General features: G+C 28.7%; 1 protein-coding gene across 1 annotated transcript; it reads left to right on the forward strand.

Moving 5' to 3' along the window:
- The first annotated feature begins 3,140 nt into the window (after positions 1 to 3,140).
- LOC134834975 (carbonic anhydrase-related protein 10) lies at positions 3,141 to 19,555 on the forward strand. The gene is made up of 9 exons (XM_063849810.1): positions 3,141 to 3,340; positions 9,947 to 9,994; positions 15,824 to 15,843; positions 15,913 to 16,029; positions 16,095 to 16,286; positions 16,344 to 16,506; positions 18,632 to 18,786; positions 18,904 to 19,041; positions 19,099 to 19,555. The coding sequence occupies exons 1-9, from the start codon at positions 3,289 to 3,291 to the stop codon at positions 19,216 to 19,218; spliced, it is 1,005 nt and encodes a 334-aa protein (XP_063705880.1). The 5' UTR covers positions 3,141 to 3,288; the 3' UTR covers positions 19,219 to 19,555.
- The last annotated feature ends 3,717 nt before the right edge of the window (positions 19,556 to 23,272 follow it).

A 23,272-nucleotide genomic window follows, 5' to 3' on the forward strand; every position in this document is an offset into this window, starting at 1 on the left:
AAAAATTAATTATAATAAAATGATTATTATTATCTGGTGTCAATAACATTGACGACAATACGACGTGCGATAGTGCCACACCATGTCACAACAAATTTCACTCCCTTCTTTTCCTTTTGAGTAACATTTAATATAATAGCGTTATGGTATTCTCATAATGGAAAATACGTAAATATTTGCTGAAGAATGGAAAATAATAATAATTTTATTCACCGTTGTCGTTTTTTTTTATTTTTTTTTTCTCGCGCGTCGACACGATATAATTTACAATATTTATACAGTTATCAAGTAACGAGCAACGATAATATGAAAATTCTATTATTCAATTAATTTTCCTTCTGTTCCTCGCTCCAACTGTGGATCATTGTCGGAAAAGTGCAAATAATAATTATGTTGCCGTCATCGTTGCCGTAACTAAAAAAAAGTCTAGAAAAGAAAATAATAGTAATTATTGTTGTTGTCATTGAAATTAATCCTGTTCACAGCTAATAACATTATTATTATTTTTTATTATTTATGCAACGTGATTTAAATATACAGCTAGATGGTGTCTCTTCGTCGAAAAAAATGCAATTTTCATGTTATTTCATGAGTAAACGTTTGATAGGCACGTGCTTGATGAGCTTTTCAGTTAATCCAAGAATGAGTGTAAAAAGGATAAAGTTATGCTAATATAAAGCTGTTATTGTTTGATGAACGACGCGACGTTGTAAAAAAGAAAGAGGGCTGAAAGTGTAAAAAATATAATTAATTTGTTGAATTTGTAAAAAAAGGAAAATTAAGAGAAAGAGGAGAAAAGAACAGAACGAAAAAAAAAAGAAAGAAAAACAGAAGAAGAATGTTTTTATTATTAATTAATATTGTTCATGAGAAAAACATCACAAGGAGAGTTACGTGAATATTATTATTTTAAAACTGCTGCTAAAGACTTTGAAAAGTATTGTTTTGAAAGCAAAGAGGACAGTGCTCGACCAGATTTAATAATAAAATTCTTCAAAAAATTAAGTTTTTTAAGTAGATTATAAAAAAATGAAATCTTAAAAAATTTAATTGATTTATTCGTTATAATTTTAACGAAATAAAAAAATAATTAAATTTAAATTATTGAAAGAAATTTAAAAAAAACTTACAAAAAAAACTACAAAAAAAATTTAAAAAATTATTTTAATTTAATTAAATTAAATTAATTAATTAATTAAACTAATTAAATAAATATAAATTAAAATAAATTATAAATTAAATAATTTTATTAATTTTTTAAAATTGTTTAATTTAATTTAAAAAAAAAGACAAAAAATCATAGAACTTCCAGAAAGAAAATTAATTTCTAGAAAAATCAAAAAATCCTAGAAAATTAATTGTTTTTTTTTTCGAATTAAGAAAAATAAAAAAAAATATTTATTTTTATTTTTTTTTTAAACTAACCGACCACTGTTCGTCTCTCTTTCAAAATATTAATTGTTATTACTTGCAAAGTTCTTTGGAGTATTTAAACATATTTTAAATATTCTCCATAGTCATGATCCTTCCTTAATTTACAACATTTATTATTCTACAAACTCTTCTCTTTCTCTTTCATTTACTCTTAAAATTTATTTTAATTTTCACACCAAGTTCAAATCGTTCATAATTTTTAATTCAAACCTTGTGCACCGTGTCACTCGCTTTTTTGTGTCTTTTTCTTCTTAATTTTAATTATAACTATTTACCTACGCCACGTAGCGAGGCAAAAAAGATAAATACCGTAATCCAAACGAGTTTCTGTCACCATTCTCATTATTTACACCTTCTCCTCATTTATTTCACACTCACTTGACGCAGCGATACCGTGCTTGGTGCTTGGACACTTAATTTATGAATCCAGTCATGACTTTGTTTTAAAAATTGCAAAATGAAAAATGTGCCTTTTGTTATTATTATTCAGCGTGGAGTTGGTAGAGCTGTCGAGCTAATGTCACGCGGGATGAAAAACGAAAGAAGAAAATGAAGTGAAAAAAGGGAACTCAGCGTGTGTCATTAATGCATAATTTTGTTCTTCATAAATAAAGTTTTTAATTAACTTGGAGATTTTTTTTTCGAAAGAGAAGAAAAAGGAAAAGAAGATGCGATGAAGAAGAAAAAGATCAAGGGAGTAGATTAACATTTGTGTTAGAGTTACTTAGATATATAGGTGAAAAATATTCATGAAAATATCTTCTAAGAAGATTTTTGGCACTTTAAGAAAGGAAAGAGACTAAAAAAATTCAATTATAATTTATAATAAATTTAAAAATATTTTTGAATTTTTTAAATCCAAAAATTAATTAATTTTTTTTAATAAAATTAATTTTTTAAATAAAACTAAAAAATTAAAATTTAATTCAAAACAAATTAAAATCAAATTAAAATAAAAATTAAATTAAAATTAATTAAATTTGGAATTACCTAATCAATTTTAAATTAAAATTAAATTTGATACTATTGAAATTAATATTAAATTTTGATTAAAAAATGCAAAAAATTAATTTTTATTGGATTTTAATAAATATTCGTTTTCATTGCATTCGTATTTTTTGATTGAAATTTTTTTTTTAAACTGAAAAAAAATAAAATATTTTAAAAATTAGTAAATTTTTACAGAAATTAATACAAAATTATATTCTTAAATTAAATTTTTAAAAAATATTTTTAAACAAAATTTTGTTAAATTTTATTGATAGTTATAAATTTAATTTTTTTTTTTTATTAATGTATAACTTCAAAAGCACTCTAAACACAAAAAATCAAAACAAAACGAAAAAAAACAAACAAAATTAAATTTTAATGAATATTCTTTACGTGTGTGGTAAAACTGCTCCGCCCAACACATGTACTTTGTTTGACTTTGCATCTACAAAAATTAAGGAAAACTTGAAATTTTCCAAGTATTTTGGTTACATCACACATATTCAAACCACTACAAAATTATATCCCCCTTGTTTATTTAATTTTACTTTTTTGTTGTTATTTTTTATATGTAATAATAAAATGTAATTAGAACTACAATATTTTCTCATTTTCTGTTTTTCACAGGCCACTATTAAATTAAATTAAAAAGGAAAGTCGAAAATGTGAGAAAAAAAAATAATTTCCTTCAAAATTATACGAGAAACGAGCACCACAGGATTTTTCGTTCGTTTGTAAAATTAAATGCATAAAAGTGCAAATTTTAATTAAAAATGAATAAGACGTAAAATTAGCAACGTCGTCATAAAACATAGTGCTTCTAATTTTCTAGTTCAACAAAGACGAAAGAGATAATAAATAAACATGCTGATAAAATCTGGCATCAATGTTCTCCTGGTACTCGTTATTGCGAGAGGTAAGTGCTAATTGTTCTAATTGTTTACTTTCCTTCGTGTTCCTCTTCGGATTTCTTACTCATCTCGACACACCACACACGTCATGTGAGAACAATCGAAAGGAATGTGTGAAATTGATTGTTTGCTACAAGAAATACTCGTGTATGCGCCAAAAGACACGTAGGAGGCAAATAACAGTCATTAACAACTACCAGAACATGCCGAAGACAAAGTTAGAGAGCGAGACTAGGCAGAAAGGAACCGAAAAGTTTAAAAGATACGCACGCACAGAGTTAATTTACGAACAATTGAAACACACACGTACAAGTGTATTGCCGATGTTGAACAACATTTTCGTAAAAGAAGAAAAGTTACGTATCATTTCCGCTTTGTTTCTCACTCACTTTTCCATGACTTTTCATGCATTGCGAGAATTTTCATTACAGAGTAGCTAGCTTGTGTTAACAGGAAATGACTTTCAATATGAATCATGTTGAAGTTGGTTGGTGTAAATTTTGCCTCAATGTTAAACGTATGCTTCTGTGGGGGTGTGCGGTATGTTGATTTTTCATCGAGTGTGGATTTGCCTTTGAGCTGTACGAACTTTGTCTGTTTGTTTAATTTTGTATCGGTATCAAAAAGAGAGGCAAGTGTGAAATGCAAATAGATTATAAATGTTGAAATGTGTTAAATTTTCTGTACTCAATTGCCTGCTGTCTGATGATTGAAATAATAATAAATTTTGCGGTGAAGTTTGTTTGTGATTTGTTGAATGGTGTTGTTGTTGTTGATTTTGATGATGATGATGATGAAGTAATCAAAATTTACCACACGTGTGTTGCAAGTTTTTTTTTTACTAAAAAGTTGAAGATGATGGATCAGACCTTCGTGAGCAAAAAAGTTAAAAATTCGTAATTTAAGCAATTCTCATTGTCTTTCCAGTGTCATCTTTGAAAGAAATGACAATAAAAAAGGAGCTTTAATTTGAATATTTAATTAATTTATTTAATTTAATTTAATTTAATATTTTATTTAAATTTTTGCAACTTAAATTTTTATTCAAAAAGTTTCATGATACCAGTTATTTCGAATAAGTTAGACCGTGCAATCAACTTCAAATACCTCAGGTCTTTATTACAAAAAAAATATATTTTAATGAAGATTTTTCAATTAAAAAAATTTTACCGACACAAGATTAACAGCTTTCCAGACTAAAATTAAAATTTTCCCAATTATTTTTAAATAAATTTGAAAACTCATACCGCCCCAAATAAATAAAATTATTTAAAAAAAAAAAAATAATGCTAAAAAAAAATCAAACCAAATGTTTTCATTTAAAATGAGGATTTTAAAAGTAAAAAATCCAATGGGGGAAAAAATTTTTAGAAAATTAAAGATTTTTTAGTTATTTTGGTAGTATTTTCATTTGAGGAATCACGGATAAAAAATTGCGTTTCCGAAAATATTTTTTGTGGATCCAAATTTTCGCCAAAATTTCTCCCAAATTTTATTGACATTCAAAATTAACATGCTTTCCAGATGTTTCTGGAAAAAAATTAAAAGTTATCCAATTATTTTTATCCTATGAACTTGCTTTTTACTTAGTAAAATGTTCCAAAAAGCCTGCGAAAAAATACTTTTTATAGTTTTAAAAACCGAACTTAACACTATAAAGTATGAAATAAAAAAAATATATTAAAAAAATATAAAAAAAAAAATAAAAAAAAATAAAAAAAAAATATTTAAAAAAAAATATTGGTTTATAAAAAAATTTTTATGTATTTTATTTCAACTTCTAAAAATAAAAAAAAATAAAATGTAAAGTATGAAACAAGTAAAAAATTCGAGGAGATTAAAATAAAACAAAATTGTTTTTTAAAAATGTTTTTATTAATTTGATTGGAAAAAAGATTTAAAAACCAAGTTTTCAGCACAATTGCCCAAAATTTTAATTTATTTTTGACCCTAAAAGTTTGACGAGCTCTGCGAAATTTTTAGAAAATTAAAGATTTTTTTTTGTCATTTTTATATTTTTTACATGAATTTTCTTCTCTTAAATTATTTTTCAAAATTTGGTGTCTCTTTAATCATACTTATTAGTAAAAAACCCAATCTTGACCCATTTAATTTTCACGATCGAAATTCTGCTTACCGATAAATACAAACATTCGCTCTCCTTAAAAATAAACTTGACTCTTAACAAATATCGACAGACTAAAATTATTACCAAAAGAGGTAAAAAACTGCCGCACGTCACATTAATGTGCCCATAAATTTCTCTTAGTCAAAGGGAAAGAAAAGGAGTGGCAAAGTGTATTTTATTTAGTATTATTATAATAATCAAAGAATGCAAAAAAAAAATAACATTCACCTCCGATAGTGTATTAATAACGATAGCATGGTGACGATGATATCAGATAAGATAAGGCACTAAACAACAACGAGCCCATTTTCATTAATAATGTATTGATTTTATTCTTTTCTTCGTCTTCTTTTGTGTGTGTGTCTGCGGTAAATTATGTCAGTTATCGTCCTTTTATCTGCTCTCTAATTAATTGTGATTTTATAGCTTTTATGCCGTACTTTTGTTTGTCAAGAAGTTACGTGCGCCACTTTTCTTTGGCGAAGTAGAAATGCAAAGAAGAAGAGGAGGAGACGTATGTACTTCATTAAGACATAATTAAAATGTTGCCTCATAAAAATGTCAAGGACTATTTTTTCCATTGTTTAATGAAATTTGTGTGTTTTTAATTTATTTTTTTATTTTATAAAATATTTTTGGAAAAATGTCAATTAATTTCAAAATGAATTTTATGTGGTTTAAATTTATTTTCGAAAAGTTTTTAATATTAGTTTTTTGAAATTTTAATTTTTTAGCTAGTAAGAAGGTTTAACATTTCTATTCAGCCTTAAGAGCTTCCTGAAAAATTATAAAAAATATCAAGTCTTGATAAGAAATTCGATAAAATACAATTTTATCGAATTTCTTAAGATTTTAATGAAATTTGAAAATTTAGAGAAATAATTTTTTTTCAAAAATATTTTTTACAAATAAAAATTAATATTAAATTTTAATTAAACAAAAATATTCATTCTTAAAAAAGTACCAACAAAATTTTAAAAAAATTATCAAAAAATGTTTAAGTAGCTGATAATGAAGATGGGCCTCGTAAAAAGACGTTGCCAAGGTTAAAATTCTTTTTTTTTTATATTTTTTGAATATTTTTTTATAATAAAAAAAAACTTCAGAATTTATGAATTTTTTTCAATTAAAATCCATTATTTTCTTAAAATTTTAAAAAAATTCTCGAGAACGTACTTTTTCCAGGGTTTTTAGAAACCTTTTTATTATTTGTTAATCCTTCAATTTAAACTTTTCAAAATATTCTTCCACTAAAACTCCCAATAATACTAAATTCAACTGAAAAACTCAAACAGTCACATTTATTACCCAGAAATTTCCAACTTTCCTCTCCAAACCAATTAATTTTCCGATTTGTTTCTTTGCTTGTACCAATCGACCATCTATCTTCAGCTGTTCGTTCATGCAAAAAGGTCTCAATATCGTTCGTTTGCGACTTTCGCAGAAGTATTTGAAACAACTCTAATGAAAATCGGTCACCCCCTGGTGATTTCTCGCAAACTCTTAATCATTATCATCATCTCAACCCGAAAAACGACTATGAATGAAATATGAAATGAATAGATAACTGTTAGAAACACTTTCAGAACCTTCGCATCGTCGTCGTCGTAGCTGCATGCCGTATCGTGCATCAGAAATTTTAATTTTCACAATATTCAACATCATAAATTTTGTCTGACTGTCTGATACTCTCTTTGGTAGGTATTTATTTTTGCAACAATTATTGTGTGGCACTACTACTACTGCTGCTGTGTGTAGCGACATCCAGTGACTCGGGTAAACAAACATTGAATTTTGTCCTGTTCGAGTGTGTTTGTGTGTGTGTGTGTCATTGTTTGCTTTTTTCAGACACTTTAAAATAAATAACGTGTATAATTCGATGAACATTGTGTGTGAACTCTTTTTAAAGCGTTCGGCTCGAATGAAAATGAAATTCATTTGGTTTCTCGCTTTAAACAAAAATCGAAATGGCATCGAGATGGTCATTAATTATTTTTGTGTGTGACACAACGTGTACCTTTTATACACTTAAAAATAGTGGTTTTTATTGATTTTATTGCATTTTTTGTCGCCACTTTTGATTTTTCATCGCAGGAAAAGCTAATTCGCAATCACAAACGATTTATTTATTTAAATCGGCCGAAAATATTTAGTTTCATTAAATAGTAAAGACGATTATATAGAATTATTTCATTATTAGCCTTCGCTAAAACGCATCTGCGAAATCGAGCTGATGATGAATCAAATCATTAAATTATCATCACGAACAAATAATAAATTAGAATTCTAAACATTTAGCAATTAAATTGCTTTGTTTGTGACACACAATACTTTCTGCGCTCGCGAATATTTACTGTGAAATGAGATTTTGCTCTGCTCATTAATTTGAGCGACAATTTATTCGGTTGCACAGCGAAATTCATATATATAGCCGTTGCTTCTGCTGATGGACAATCGTCGCGAAAATTTCAATGAATGTTCGTCGTCGTCGTCGTCGTTGTTGAATGAAATTTTATTTATGACTCAGCACATTATTATTATTTTTCGGAAAAGAGAAATATATCGCAACAATAAATTTCGAGATAAGTGTGTGTTTTTTGGCACGAGAAAAAACCGAAAAAAAAATTGAATTAGATAAAAGTTTGTAGTGAGAGGGGATGCCTTCTTTCGTGATGATGTGGGAGACGCAGACTCAAGTGGCTCTTCAGGAAAATTTGATGACTCTTGAGATTTTGCTAGATTATGACTAATGATTTATGTTTGAAGCAAAACTTTTGAACATTGATTTTTTTATTGAATTTTTGTTCTTGTTAAAGTTGAACAAGTTGTTTTACTTGAAAAAGATGAAAACTCTCTTTCATAAATTTTTAAAGCTTTTTAAATTTTTACTGGTTAAATTTTTTTTGGAAAGATGATGCTAAAAAATTATTTAATTTTTTTTTTAATAATTAATTAATTTTTTTAATTATTTATTTTATTTTTAGACAATTTGTATTGTATTTGCCTAAAACTTCAAAAAATTTATTTTTTTATGAATAATAATTAAATTAATTTTTAACTGAAATAGAATTTGAAGTCAAATTGAAATACAGTATAATCTCCCAAAATGGCCAAGTCTAAAAAAAATTTTAATCTGAAATTGGGCACCCCAATTTTCAGAAAGTTTAAACTAAAAATTCAAGTTTTATATTTAATTTGAATATTTCAAATAAAAAATCGTTTGAATGTTTCTAAAATGGGAGATTATACTGTATTTACAAGTAAATTATTTTAATTTTAATTTTTGATCATGATAAAATGCAACCAAACGAATATTTTCCTCCAATTTCAACAAAAATTACTCAATTTTTGATTTTTGATGGCAATTCTAATATAAAAATATTTAAAAAATAACGATTTAAAAGTTAAAAATATTCCAAAATATTTTTTTCGATCAAAAATTCCTTCAAACGAATATTTTCCTCCCATTTCGACAAAAATTACTCAATTTTTGACGGTCAAATAAGATTTGGTCTGGCTGGAATTTCATTTAATTTACTTAAAAAACAAAATATTTTTTTCGATCAAAAATTCCTTCCGTTTCATTTAATTTACTTAAAAACACTATCTATCATCATCTCCGTTTCAAAAAACAATTCATCAATAACACAAACAACGCAAAAAAAAACTACACAAATAAAATCATTTGACATCGCAATAAAAAATATTAAAAAGGGGGAGGACGACATCGTCATAATCTCCCCAATTTTTATCTCTTATTCCATTATCTCCCCATCTCTCGCGTCTAGCGGTCGCATATACTCACTTCCACGACTTGACGTTAATACAAACGTTATGAAAATGAATAAATGTTTATTTTGCATTACATTACAAGCGAAGTCTTCTTGTTAATCAGTGCGAGTCCTTCGCTCGTTCTCCCGCATACTGTGCGGCGGCACTTGAACAAACAAACAAGGAAAAAATTTATTATTATTTCGCAAAGATTTGCAACAGCATACAAAAAAAAGACGTCTTCATGTCTGGCGCCTGAAGATTATAAGTCTAGGACAGAATAAAATTGTTTTTATGGGTGTCGTGTGTTGACTCTCTGCTGTACAAGATGAAAAATCTATAAAAAGTTTTTGTGTGGCAGCACGAAACTATCGATTTATTATTACATTTTCACAATTTTTATAGTAGTTTGTTTGCCAAGTCGAAGAAAAATTCACTTACACAGATTTCTCTCGCCGTTATGTCCCCTGTTTCTGCTTAAATATTTTTATTAAAGATGAGTGTGACGTGTTTGACGCTCGCGTATTGAATGAACTTCATAGTCCGTGCTTCTTACGGTCGGGCTTAGGATACACTTATGAAAAATTAATCGAAGAAAAAAGTTTTATTTTGTCTGAAAAGCTAATAAATTTATTATATGTCTAGAGAGAGAAGGAATTTCATATGTGATGTATTGTTTTTCTTACAATTTTTTCATTTTTTTTACTTACAGAAATCAAAGCCAGTTGGGAGGAATGGTGGACGTATGATGGAATTAGTGGTAAGTTCTTTATTATTATTTTTATTGTATTTTTTTGTTGTTTTGGACTTCTTGCTAAGAAAAAAAAAGTAGAATAAAAAATTTAAAAAGTTACGAGTGCGATATATGGACTCGACGTGATGTCGTCTCAATAGTACTTGTGTGCTATGCGAGAAAATAAAGGACAATGTCTACTTTTCTTTGATTGTTTTTGTACTTTGTTATTATTTTTATTGCTTTACTTGGAAATTCTTTGCAAGGCGATTCAATTTGTGGTTTCTTTGATTTTTTTTTCAAGATAGAAGTTAACAGTTTTCGAATCAATTTAAACTTCGGTAACACAATTTAGGTTTTAAAAATAATTTTTCTAAAGTTCTATCGAATAATGCGACCAAATTTTTTTAAATCAATGTTTAAATTAAAATTTTAAATAAAATTTTGAAAAAAAAAATTTAATTAAAAAAAAAACATTTTTTGCATTCCATTCTAAAAAATACCGAAATCCCGGATTTTAAATTTACCTAAAAAGTAAAAATTTTTGGAAAAAAAAAAAAAATAATTCAAAGTTTACAGACATTGGTAATGTTTGAAAATTTAATTTTGATTATTTTTTTTTAATTTTTTGAAAGAACTTTTAATTTTTGCTTACCTATGTTTAATTCGTTTAACTGAATTTTTAACTGGAAAATCTTATGAAATTTACTGATTTTTTGTTTTACATGAAAATTAAACCAAATTTTTGAAAAAATGTATATAAAAAATAAATTTTGTTAAAAAAAAAACTTAAACGATTAACTTATAAAACAAAATTTAGGTTACAAAAATAAATTTTTTAAAGTTAAACCGAATAAATAAATCTTCTATCCTTTGAGCCCGAATTGAGAATCTCCATCCTTTACATTGCACGACGTGACGTAAAAATCCTTCAATTTTTTATACTTTATTTTACACAACTTTATCTTTTGCTTGTTTGTCGTCTTCTTTACGATATCTTGACCGTCGTTCTTCTCAACTTCTTCAACGGACGATACAAAATATGACACATACCTCTTCTTGCATGTTTGCTGGAATTCCACTAATATGATTAAGGCAATTTCACTAAGTGGGCGTTTGAATTCTGAAAAATAAAAAATTACAACAAAGAGGGTGAGTGATATGATATTTTTATGCTCCTACGTGTGTGTGTGACGTGAGTAATCCCCTTTTTATGGAGAACGAGAGACAAACAAGACAAAAAATTATTTTATTTAGTCACGTGCGTCGTCAACATTCCATTGAACACATTCCTTTCTGGTAGGCAAGCCACAGATATTTATACAGCAGAAGACAAGGAGTAAACCGATTTAATAATAATGTAATCCATGCTTATTTGTGGCTTATTATCTACATTATCCTCTTTCTCCTTCTCTCTTCATCAACTACCTATAATAACGAGTGCTTACCTTAAGTGTCTGTTGGTAAAGAGTTTTGTTCACTTTACTTTTAAATAACACAAGAAAGAACAGCTATTTATTGTGTAACACAGTGAGTTGCATTGAGGGAGCTCCAAGTGGGATTTCACACACACACACACAACACTCCACATTGCGGTATCATCTCTTAAATGGTACAAATATAAAATAATAAAGAGTCTCTTGGGATAACTTTTTTTTATTAGATTGTGTGTTTCTGTGTGAAAATATTGTCGTTGTATGGCAGCGCGACACGACACAGGTTGTTGTTGCTGTAGAATTTTATGAAAAAGGTGTCATGCTGTGAATTATGAGGTGTATCACTTAACGATCAATATCCGTCTGATGTACACTTCAGCAGGTGTTTGGCTCTATTAACTAAAGAAAGAGCTATTTGTTGGATTGAGTAATTGATGATTTTACTCTTGAAAGGATGGAAAAGGTACAAATAAATTTTAGAAAAATTCTTATTTAATTTTTAAAGCACGGGTTTTATAATTTTCTATCTCTTAATTTACCTCAAGTCCATCAAGTTGCATCGTTTGAAGTCAAGAAAACCAATGTACTGCGATTGGATCTTTAAATCCTGTAATCCTGACAAAAATTTAAAGGAAGTTCTGATCAATGAGGGCGGATACAGCGGGGATCATCAGGGCATTAAGTCAATTTTATACATTTTTTAAGTAATTCTTCAAATTTTAAATTATCAAATTTCCCCATGATTCGCTCTAAAACTTCGTCATCAATATTTCTACGCCGCGCTTGAGCCTTCCAAGGAAAATTTGGTAAATTTACCGGAAGATCAAAACGCACATTGTGATCCACACTTGTAAGCGTCTATTTAATGAGCTTTGCGTTGCCCGACTTACAGCTTCCATCAGCTCAATTGAAATGATCTCCTCAGATACAAATAATTATATGACACTTGTTAAAGTCTTTATTAGATTTACAAATTGCTTAAAAATAAAACCACTAAAAATTTGAAGACCTGAGGTTTGACAAAAATGATAAATTTGAGTTTCGAAAAGCACTTCGGATCCGCTCTTGTTGATCAATCCTGGATTTGGACTTCCAAGGAAAATTTGGTTCAAATCGACTCGAAGTACAAGGAAGATGCAACATGCTCGAAGACAATAGGTCTTTTTTCAACCGCGAAGATCAAATAATCAACTCGTACGGTTCATATTGAAACAACATCACATATTGTCGTCGACTACTCTGAAAGAAAACTTAAAAGAGAGCTGGAAGCGCTACACACCTGCGACGATACTGCAATTGAATGACCGAAAAAACTTGACATTGATTTGTGATTTATTTCCCTTAAAAACATACAACTAACCATGAAAATCATAGCCTCATAGTTCATTTAAGTTTTAAACCACGTGGTTCTTTTTCTTTTAAATTCGAAAATTAGAACTAGCTTAAAATAAATATTGATAAAAATCAATAATTTGTACTTCGAACTAAAAAACCTAAAATTAGAACATTTTCAAATGTAATTTCAAATACGTAATTTCCAAAATCTCACCTAATCCAATCTTCAAAATCACCCTGTTTGACCGAACAAGGTTAAGTGGTTTATTTAATAGACACCGTTTGTTCATGCTACAACTTTCCCACCGACAACAATAAAACTAGATGTCCCTTAACAACGTTTCCACGAGAGAAATCATAAATTTTTCCCTGCTGTGATATCGATTAGGTAGTAAATTGTTCTCTCTCGCACTCCGTCAACGACGACGACAATGAACGATGGACCAATTGCCAACAAATTAAAGTGTCTTGTTCCATTTTTGTCCGAGCACCATTGCATGCACAGGACATCGGTCGATGTTAATTTAATCCTCGGCAAAAGACATTTTAACCTGCGCTATATTATTAATATAATAAAGTTCGGATCTTTATTAACTTTCTTTCATATAATAAAGTTTCTAGCCAACAAATAATAACTGCTGCTCCAACTTTTATTCACACCTCAAGACTTTTTGCCACACACTTGTGTATGTGGGATGGGAGTAATAAAGAAACTACTGAGAAGAAGAAATTACTTATGTGTGACGACGATACAAGAGTGGCTGCAAACACACACATACACATAAGAAAAATGACATAAAAATGTGTTTCTTTTACTGCCAAACCATCGTGTGGAATGAAAAATATATTAAAAGAGGAAAGTTCATTTAATGCTTCCGGATTTTTCTTACGTTTACTTTTTTTCTGCTGCTGCTACCTTTTTACACATTCAGATCATATATGAGCAGTAAACTTGTAGGATTTTTATTAAAAAATACGAAAGATTGCTACTTTAAGGCACTTTTACGACGTCAAAAGGTCATGAAGGTACTTTTCAAGTGGAATTTCAGAGTTTGCAGGTCTTTAAAGGAACATTTCCTTCGATTACCGTCAGTTTTTTGGTTTCGAGAGGAAATGCAATATTTGCTTCCGTGCTTTGTTTGCATTTTCATGCTCTGCGTTTCCGAAGCCGTAGCACAGACAAATCCTTTTAAAAATAAATTTTTAATATATTTTTCTCACCTGCGTGTTTCCGTGCAGTTTTCTTTTTCTTCAACGCACGTACGGTGTCTTAGTTCATTTTTGTTATTAATAAAAAATATTTTTGTCCTTCTTTGTAAAGAACTAAGCGCATTTTCCTGGCTTTTCAATGGAAAGAAAGACAGACATTTTTAGATTTTTTTGTGAAATTAAAATCATTCCGCACTTAATGAAAATAAAAACTTGTAGGACTTCTATAAACGCTGAGCCAACAACATTCCTCTTCATGCCAAGCAGCAACTGCACGAAGCTGAAAAGAAAGAGAACCCAAAAAAAGGAAGAAAAATAAAATGAAATATGAAAACTTAATACACTTGCTGCTGCTTTTCTCCATGGTTTTGATAATTTTCTTCTTCTACAGCTTGACTAATAACGTTCTGTGACTCCGAACAGAACAAGAAGAAGCCAGCAAGCAAGAAGGGGCAACAAAGTTTATATTTTTGTAAATACTAAATAATAACAGATGGTGTATTAAAAGACTTCTTGTTTGTTGTTTCGGTTCTCATTCTTTTTTTTTGCTCACCATTTATGCCAAACTAAAAATTATTATAGATGTTCGCAAGAATAAGGAACACGAATCGTAAACAAACAAAGAAATTTATAGAGAACATGTTGTCTTCTCTCGTTCTTGTTGTTGTAGCGTTTTTTCTGTTCGGTTTCATTTCTTTGAACAAGAATTTTGTGTAGTTTATAACAAATTTATGAACTATTGACATGATTGTGTTGGTTGTGGAGCGCGACATGTTCTGCTGACTCAGTGCTGAGCAAAGTAAAAGTTTTAAGCTACTGGAAAAAGTTTGAGAGACATTCACAGGTCATTTCTTACTTGCTTTCTAGTTAAATGAGTTGGTTTTGAATTTCATTAAAATTTTAACAATCGGGATTCAATCAAGGCGCCATCCATTTACGGCGTCGGAAGTTTGAGGGGGGGTGAGGGTCCATGAATTTTCGATGGATTTCGACGTAGGGGAAGGGAGGGTAAAAAGGAAAATACGACGTCGTATAAATTTTTCATAGTTAAGATTTTTTGTTTTAATTTGTCAAAAATATTTAAGCGAGCGCTTAAACTTTTTTGATCTGTTTTTTAACTCACTGAGTAAATATGTACCATTATTTACTACCGTAATGTAGATAATTCTTATGGAAAAAAATAAGACGTTCTATTAACGAAAATAGGTTTTAAAATTCGTTCTATTAACATTTTTACGTAAAACTTTTGAATTTTTGACGAAATTTCGCAATTTTTCAATATTTTGAACAAAATTTTTTAGAATGAATTATTTTTAATTAATTAATTTTTTGATTTTATGAAAAATAATTTAAAATTTGTCTAAAAAATAACTTAAAAATCCTAAAATTAATAGAAAAATATTCTTCTATTAACTTCAAAATTGATGTTCCATTAATTATTAGCAATTTTTGAATGTAGAATGCGAGACGTGAAAATTGATGTTTTTGGCTTTTCTGAAGGAATGGTAGGTTTGTGGGCATATGTTTCTTGGCGAAAAATGATCTACTCGAACAATTCTTGCAATTCTTTTCAAAAAATTTTGATTTTCGATCAAAAATTCTAAAATCGCTTGAAAATCATGAAAATCGCCCAAAATCGAAGTTAAGGTGAAATTTTTTGAAAAAAAAATTTTTCACTAGAATTGTTCGTTGTCTCGAGTAGATCAGTTTTCACCGAGAAACATATGCCCGCAAACCTACCATCGCTTCAGAAAAGCCAAAAATATTAGTTTTCACGCCACGTCTCGAGTTTACCTAACAAAATTTTTCAGATGTAATTCTACAAATTTTAATTTAACGTTTTTCTTTTCTCTAATTTTTTTCATGAATTCATCAGGACCCGGCTTCTGGGGATTGGTAAGCATCTAACCTTAAATGTCCTTTGACCACCAATAATTACACACTCAATTTACTCTCGTCACACAGATAAATCCACAGTGGAACATGTGTAACAAAGGTCGTCGTCAGTCTCCCGTCAACATTGAGCCACAAAAACTGTTATTTGATCCCCACCTACACAAATTGCACATAGATAAACATAAGGTAAGACAAAACCATCAATCATCGCATCGTTATTCAACGGAAAATTTTCTTTTTCCTTCCAACAGGTATCGGGCACGTTATTCAACACGGGACAATCTCTAGTTTTCCGCGTAGATAAGGACACAAAAAATCATGTAAATATAACGGGAGGTCCCTTGGACTATCGCTATCAGTTTGAAGAGATTTACATTCATTACGGCATGGATGACGGTCAAGGTTCCGAACATCACGTCAATGGATACAGTTTTCCGGGAGAGGTAAGTGCAATTTTTGCAGGGAATTTAATGAGGTTTTAATGATTTTCACTTGAACAGATCCAATTGTACGGCTTCAACAAAGAATTGTACCACAACATGAGCGAAGCGCAATACAAGTCCCAAGGCATCGTTGGCATTTCACTAATGGTCCAAATTGGCGAAAAACCAAATCCCGAGCTTAGAATTATAACAGCAACATTTAACAAAGTCCACTATAGAGGTAAAAAAAATTTAACAAGTTTTTTTATGCATTTCCGTTTTTTTTCCTCCATTTTCGATATAAAAGTTGGAAAAACAACAGCAATCAAAGTTCGTCTATCTGTCTAAAAAGTGCACTTCTTGTCTGCCAAATAATTGAAGTCCGCAAAAAACACGAATTTTACATGCAAAAAAACAGCGGAAACTCTAATTTACTTGCATTATTTTTGTGTTTGCAAAAAAAAAAACCAGAAAGAAACGATTTTTGCATCGGGCATGAAGTGGAACACTGCCCACACAAAGTTGATAAAAAAAACTCAGTAAACGTTTAAATTACTTTTTTTTCGCTGCTACACGAAGAAAAATGTTGAAAAGTTAACATCATCAAATAATACAATTTTCTTATCATGATTTAGCAACGCGTCATTATGCAAAATCGTATTTTTTCGTTTCGTGCTTGAATTTTTTTATTTAACGTTTCTTACATTTTTTTTTGTGTGTGTGATTAAAGTGAAAGCACATGATGATAGGAAAAATGCATTTGTTGAAAAAAAAAACACTTGACTTGTGAGCTTTATTCTTGGTTTAAAAATTTATGTTTGGAAAAAGTGATTAGGGCAGCTGAAAAAAAAAATTTGATTTTGACAAGAGCGCATTTTGAAAGAAAAATAAAAAAAAGTAATACTACATATACTACATATTTAGGCCGTTCCAAATTTTTTATGATGTTTTTGTCCCAAAAGATTTTTTTCAAAATGGGGGGGCAAAATAATAAAAACGTTTTGAAATACTTTTTCATACAAACTGACCAAATTTTAACAATTTTTGGTCGTTTATGAATATTTTGATTTTTTTTATGGTATACATATTGATATTTGGTAATTTAAAATTGATCTCAGAATATTTTAAGTTAAAAATTTAAACAAAAAAATTTCGTAAAAATAACTGTCAAAAAATTTTGAAAAATAATTTTTTTGAAAACATTTTTAAAGTAAAAAATTCATGTTAAATTTCGTTTTTCAATAAAAAAAAATCTTGAAATTTGAAAATATTTAAAAAAAAAATTTTAAATTTCTTGGAAAAAAATTGAAAACAGACCAAAAAACGGTAAATTTTGATGAAATTTTTCACTTTTTTTTTTATTTTGGAAAAATGTCAAATAAAAATTTTTCGAACTGAATTCTGAATTCTGATCCTGAATTTTTTCGTCAAAATCGAAGAGGGTAAAAAAAGTCAAATAATTAAGTTAAGATTAATTCTTAAAAAAATATTTAATAATTTAAAAATAAATAATAAAATTTTATTAGGCGAATAACTTTTTCATTGATATTTCTTGACAAAAGACATCCAAGAAGCAATTTTTCCCTCTAAAAACGCCTGGAAACATTCTGACTAGACATTTGTGTGCGGTCGACACATGTTCTCTTGCACAGAAGAGAGACGAACAAACAGACATGACACGAGTGTGCGGTGGAAATTTTTCACTCAAGTCTATTGCATTCTTATTGTCTGCTCGAACACACACACATTTGCCGGATAGCATTTTTCAACTCGCACAGAAAAATAGCAAGATTTTTATCTCTTTTCAAACGAATTTAAATTTATATTATTTACGTAGACGATATTTTCTGCTCCAGTTATATAAACGCGGAGCATTTTTCACAGTTGTGTGATAGCAAAGTGACTGAATGCCGACAAACGCAGAGCGGAATCAGCTTTGGATTCCATTGAAACCGCGTGCCGCCGTCGACATTGTTGTCGTCAGAACAATAAAATATATTGCATTAAAAACAAAAGCACCAACGAAACATATTTCTGCGGATTTTTCGCTTTAAAGTCGACAAATTTTACTTTTAAAGGCAGACGGTCCAATTAAAAAGTTTTTCCTTCTTGAAGTTTGTTTTTGAAATGAAAACTATACAATTTTTGCACCCAGATACGGAGTGAAAGAGTAATTAAATCACCAGAATTTGCATAATTTTTCTGTGATGACACTCGGTGTTTGTTTCTCCCAAACAAAAATAATAATAATAATAATTTTAATTGTTTTTCTTACGCTTTCGTTCGTCATCATTCCATACATCAAAAAGTACTGTAAACAAATATTCATCTTTTCTTCTTCTTCTCTTCGTTTTTGCGTGTTAAAGGTTCATCAACTCCAATCAGACATCTTTCATTAAAAGCATTAATGCCGAATACGGAGCAATATATGACCTACGAAGGATCAACCACTCATCCCGGTTGCTGGGAAAGTGCTGTTTGGATTATTTATAACAAACCAATTTACATAACAAAGCAGGAGGTAAGCACGAGAAAGATGACTTTTTCATATAAAATGTAAATTTTCTGCTGATTTGCGCGAATTATTGCTTTGCGAGCGCGACATTCACTTGACATTTCTTCGTTTTTTTTTTCGCAGTTGTATGCCTTGAGAAAATTAATGCAAGGATCCCAGGAATCGCCCAAAGCACCGCTCGGCAACAATGTAAGGCCGTTGCAGCAACTTCACTATAGAACTGTTAGAACAAATATTGATTTTCCTAGTAGTAGTGATAAGGTAAGTGCCATTTTGGCCTTCAACATTGAATTTTTTTTAATCCCAAGTCCCTCGTAGACTCAAAATTGTCCAAGCATGTATAAAGACATGGCTTACAAAGCAACGCAGTGGAACCATTTCTCACCACGCGAGTCCGTTTTTCATCCAATGCACTACCAGCCAACGAAAAACTACTAAAAATGTCCCGAGTATAATAATGATTAATGAAAAAATAGGTGCTAAGAATGTTTTGTAGACTAAAAAAAAAATACTAAACGCAACGCTAAATCTTCCTAACATGTTAATTATAAATAAATTGAAAAATGTGTTATTTAAATGAAAAAAAATATATATAAAAAAAGTATAAATAAATAAATTAATATTAATTAACCCAGAAAAAAATGCAAATAAACACACAGTGCGAAATAAAATAAATAAAAATGTACATTGTTATAAATTTCAGACTATTTTTAGTTGATAGTAGAATTTAATTGTAAATAACTGGAAATGTTACCTTTGATTGGGGTAGACAATAAAACGGTCATTATATGGACGGAACAATAGAAATGAAACTGAATCTCTTGTAAATTTTGAAGTAAAAAAGTAGTAAAAGTAGCCTAAAAAATTTAAGGTCTCAGATTTTGGAGGATCATATCAACTGGTAAGCTTTTTCTGTTCATTTTAAATAATTTTTGAAAAAAAGCCGCTACAAATAAAACTTAAAAAAAAAAATTCAATCCAAAAACAAAAAAAATGAGTGCGGTGAAAAAAATATGATAAAAACAGGAAAAATGACCGATTTTTACACAAATCCTACAAAAATTAATTGTATTAAAAATTATTATTACCGCATTTCAATTTTTTTGAAAAAAATGCGGTATTGTGCTCGTGATGTCGTCCGTCCGTCTGTGTGGTGTGCCACTTTAACTTTGTTTGAATTAGCAGGTTTGGCGAATTCTTTTCAAATGACAGATTTGACAGCATATTTAAAAAAATTATCCGTTGGAAATTTAAATGAGTGTTCATCCGTTGGAAAATGTTTTCGATGAAAATTAGTGGAAAACTTCGGGAAAACTGGGAAAATTGGAAAGTCTTGAAAATTTTCAAAATTTCAAAATGTTCAGGGGAGTCTCGTGAGCAACATGAAAAGTGAAAATTGATGAAAATTTTCGGGAAAACTCGGAAAATTCATGGAAAATCGGAAAATCTTGAAAAATTTTTAAAATGTTCAGGGGAATCTCGCGAGTAACATGAAAATTAAAAATAATGAAAATCTTCAGGAAAACTCGAAAATTTATGAAAAATCATGGAATTGAACACAGTGAAATGCGGTCAAGTCATTCGTTTTGTACACGAATGCAATTCATTCTCGTTTTTTTTTTGTTGTTAATATTTTTCAATCTGATAACTTTTCAACTAAAAAAATTATGAATGAACAAAAAAAAATAATTAAAAAAAATTTTAAAAACTAATTTGCTTTTATTCTTACCTGATTTCTTTTTATTTTTTTTCTTCCAATTTCATTTTTAAAAATTTGGACCTTAAATTTGAATTTCATTTCATTAGAGTTTTCATCGATAGTTTATTTTTACTATTTTTAGTCAACTCTATCAACGTCCTTTTTCGCTTTCATGTGAGAGTTGGCTATTTTAGATGTGTTTTCAATATAAAATCTCTTTTTCATAGAATTCTATAAATATCAGGTATTAATAATTTTATTCTGAAACATTCTAACTGACTAGTATGTATCTCATATCTGTTGAAACCAAAAAAGGCTCAGACAAAATTTCCCGTAAAGAGCATGTTTTTTTCTATGAAATCTCTTCATTAAAATAGTTTCAGCCGTATAACAAGGCGTCTCCATCAAAAATTTTGCATTTCATGCTTATCTCAATTTCGTGAAAGTCATTCAAATTTGCTTCAATCAGACCATGACTGTCCTTTTCTTCAATTTTGGTGCGATAATTGCGTCAAAATCACGATTTTCATTCCAAATCACTCCAATTATCTTGAATTTCAACCCTTGAACTACGTAAAATTAATTTTTCACAATTTCTCAACAATCATCCTCACAGCTAATTATTATCGTAAAACAATTTTAATTAAGTTAACACTTTGTAACTGTTGTAAATTATACGGAATTTCCTCGAACGAACGACTTTCCGCCATAACACGAACAAAAATTAAAAGTCAATTCAGGGTGAACCGTAATATAATGATGCAATTAAGTACCGTTGGTTTTATATTAATTTAAATTACTCAATTCCTTCTGTTATTGAATGGAATGTCTTTCGCAATTTACACGAAACGGAAGGTTTTTTTTAAATAATTGCAGCAATAAAGAAGTAATTATTAGCCAACTTTTATTTTTGTTCATTTTGTTCGAAAAATCCTTCAAGAGAACCTGTAAATAAAAAAGATAGAAAAATTACTCATCATCACCTTACGGCTTCCGAAAATGTAGCAAAATAGTAAAGCGAGACCTTATCTGATAAGCTAATGAAATAATAATAATAAACTGACGAGAGAATAGAATTTAAGAGATTTTCCTAGTTTAGCAAAAGGGATAACTAAATACATTATATGAAGCACTCACAGTTAAGCTTTGTTAAAATAATAGCATAATAACAATAAAAACACACGTGTAACATTTTTGAAAAGTACGATGCCGTCGACGTCGTAGTTGAATGTATAAAAGGGTTTTATTTTTAGAAAGCAACAGAGACAGAATTAAGCAAAAACCAGAGGAGACTATTACTCAATATATACTAGAATAGAGATTCAATTAAAGATTATGCTTACATATTTATTTTAATACCGTTGTGACCCCAAATTCGTCTTTTGTTCCATTTTTGGATTCCATTCCTTCGACAAACTATAACGTATACATAATATAAACTCGCTTAAAGCACTGAATTTCTCTGAAAAAAAGGCATAACTATTAATGATAAATATAAATATTGAAAAATTATATGAGAAACACACAAGATAATAAAATAAATAAATTTTTTTAAGAAAAATGGAAGAATAATAAATCAAAGTTGCTTTCTTTTCAAGTCCATATGCGAATCAAGGCTTCAAGGCGAAATTGTTCGTTTATCGTAAAATTCTCTATGACTTAAAGAAAAGCGGTTTTCTAAGAAAAGATTTTTTTAAAAAACCAAAAAGGAGCATTTTTGTGTCGAAATGTGAAAAAACTTGAAGAAAATGGTAAGTTACGCCCAAGGGACACATTCGATCATTTATGTAAGATTATGTATTGTAAGAGTTTTGTTAAATATATTGGCGAGATATGAAAAAGGGTTAAGGTTGAATTGTTTGTTTCTCGGATGTGTAGTAAGTGTTTACACTGGTTTAGGGGAATTTTTCCGAGAGTTAAGGATTAACAAGGCGTGAAAAGACGTTTGATTTATATCGCCCCAATCAATCATGAATCAAAGAAGTTTGTCTTAAAAGAATTTTTTCTAACATTTCAAAAAATTTTTACTTGATTAAAAAAAATTTTTTACGAGGTTTTTTGCTAAAATTTATTTTGCCACAAACATTTTATTTTTAAATTAAATTAAGTGAAAATAAATTTTTTTGTAGCAAGAAAAAATTTTTTAAAAAAATTAAATAAAATAAGGCCGCTTCAAATTTTTTTTTTGAATTTTTTGAATCCCTTTGTAGAATCTAAGAATTTAAAAAATATTAAAATTCATAACATTTAAAATTAAAACACTTTAAACTTTTTAAAAAATTATCTGATTAAAAAAAAATGATTTAATTGCGTGCTTTTTGAGCAAAATTTCCATTTAACTACAATTTTATTTAAGATTTTTTTCTTGCCATAAACATTTTTTGCTCATTAGTAACAATTAAAGGTTAAAAATTGAACACTTTTTTATGATTTTTTTTTTAATTTTATGAAAAAATATTACGGAAATCCAGTTTATACCTTATTTTGGTTTTATTTAAATTCTTAAGGCTGATTAATAAACTGATTTAACTTCAACTTAATTTTTTTTTGAAAAAAAAACTCAATATAAAATGTTTAAATTATGTCACCAATTTTTTTAATGAAAAAGTTCAAATAAGAAAAAAAAATTTTTTCTCGATTTTCAAAATTAAGGTACAAAAATATGTATTAAGAATATTGAGAATTGTTCATGTTATTTGTTTTTAATATAATCTTTGTCATAAAAAAAGCTGTTTTGGATATTGGAAAAAAATCCCTAAAGCGAAAAATTTTTGGCAACCTACATAAAATTTT

The sequence above is a fragment of the Culicoides brevitarsis genome, chromosome 3 (assembly GCF_036172545.1).
Source record: "Culicoides brevitarsis isolate CSIRO-B50_1 chromosome 3, AGI_CSIRO_Cbre_v1, whole genome shotgun sequence".
Taxonomy (NCBI): Eukaryota; Metazoa; Arthropoda; class Insecta; order Diptera; family Ceratopogonidae; genus Culicoides; species Culicoides brevitarsis.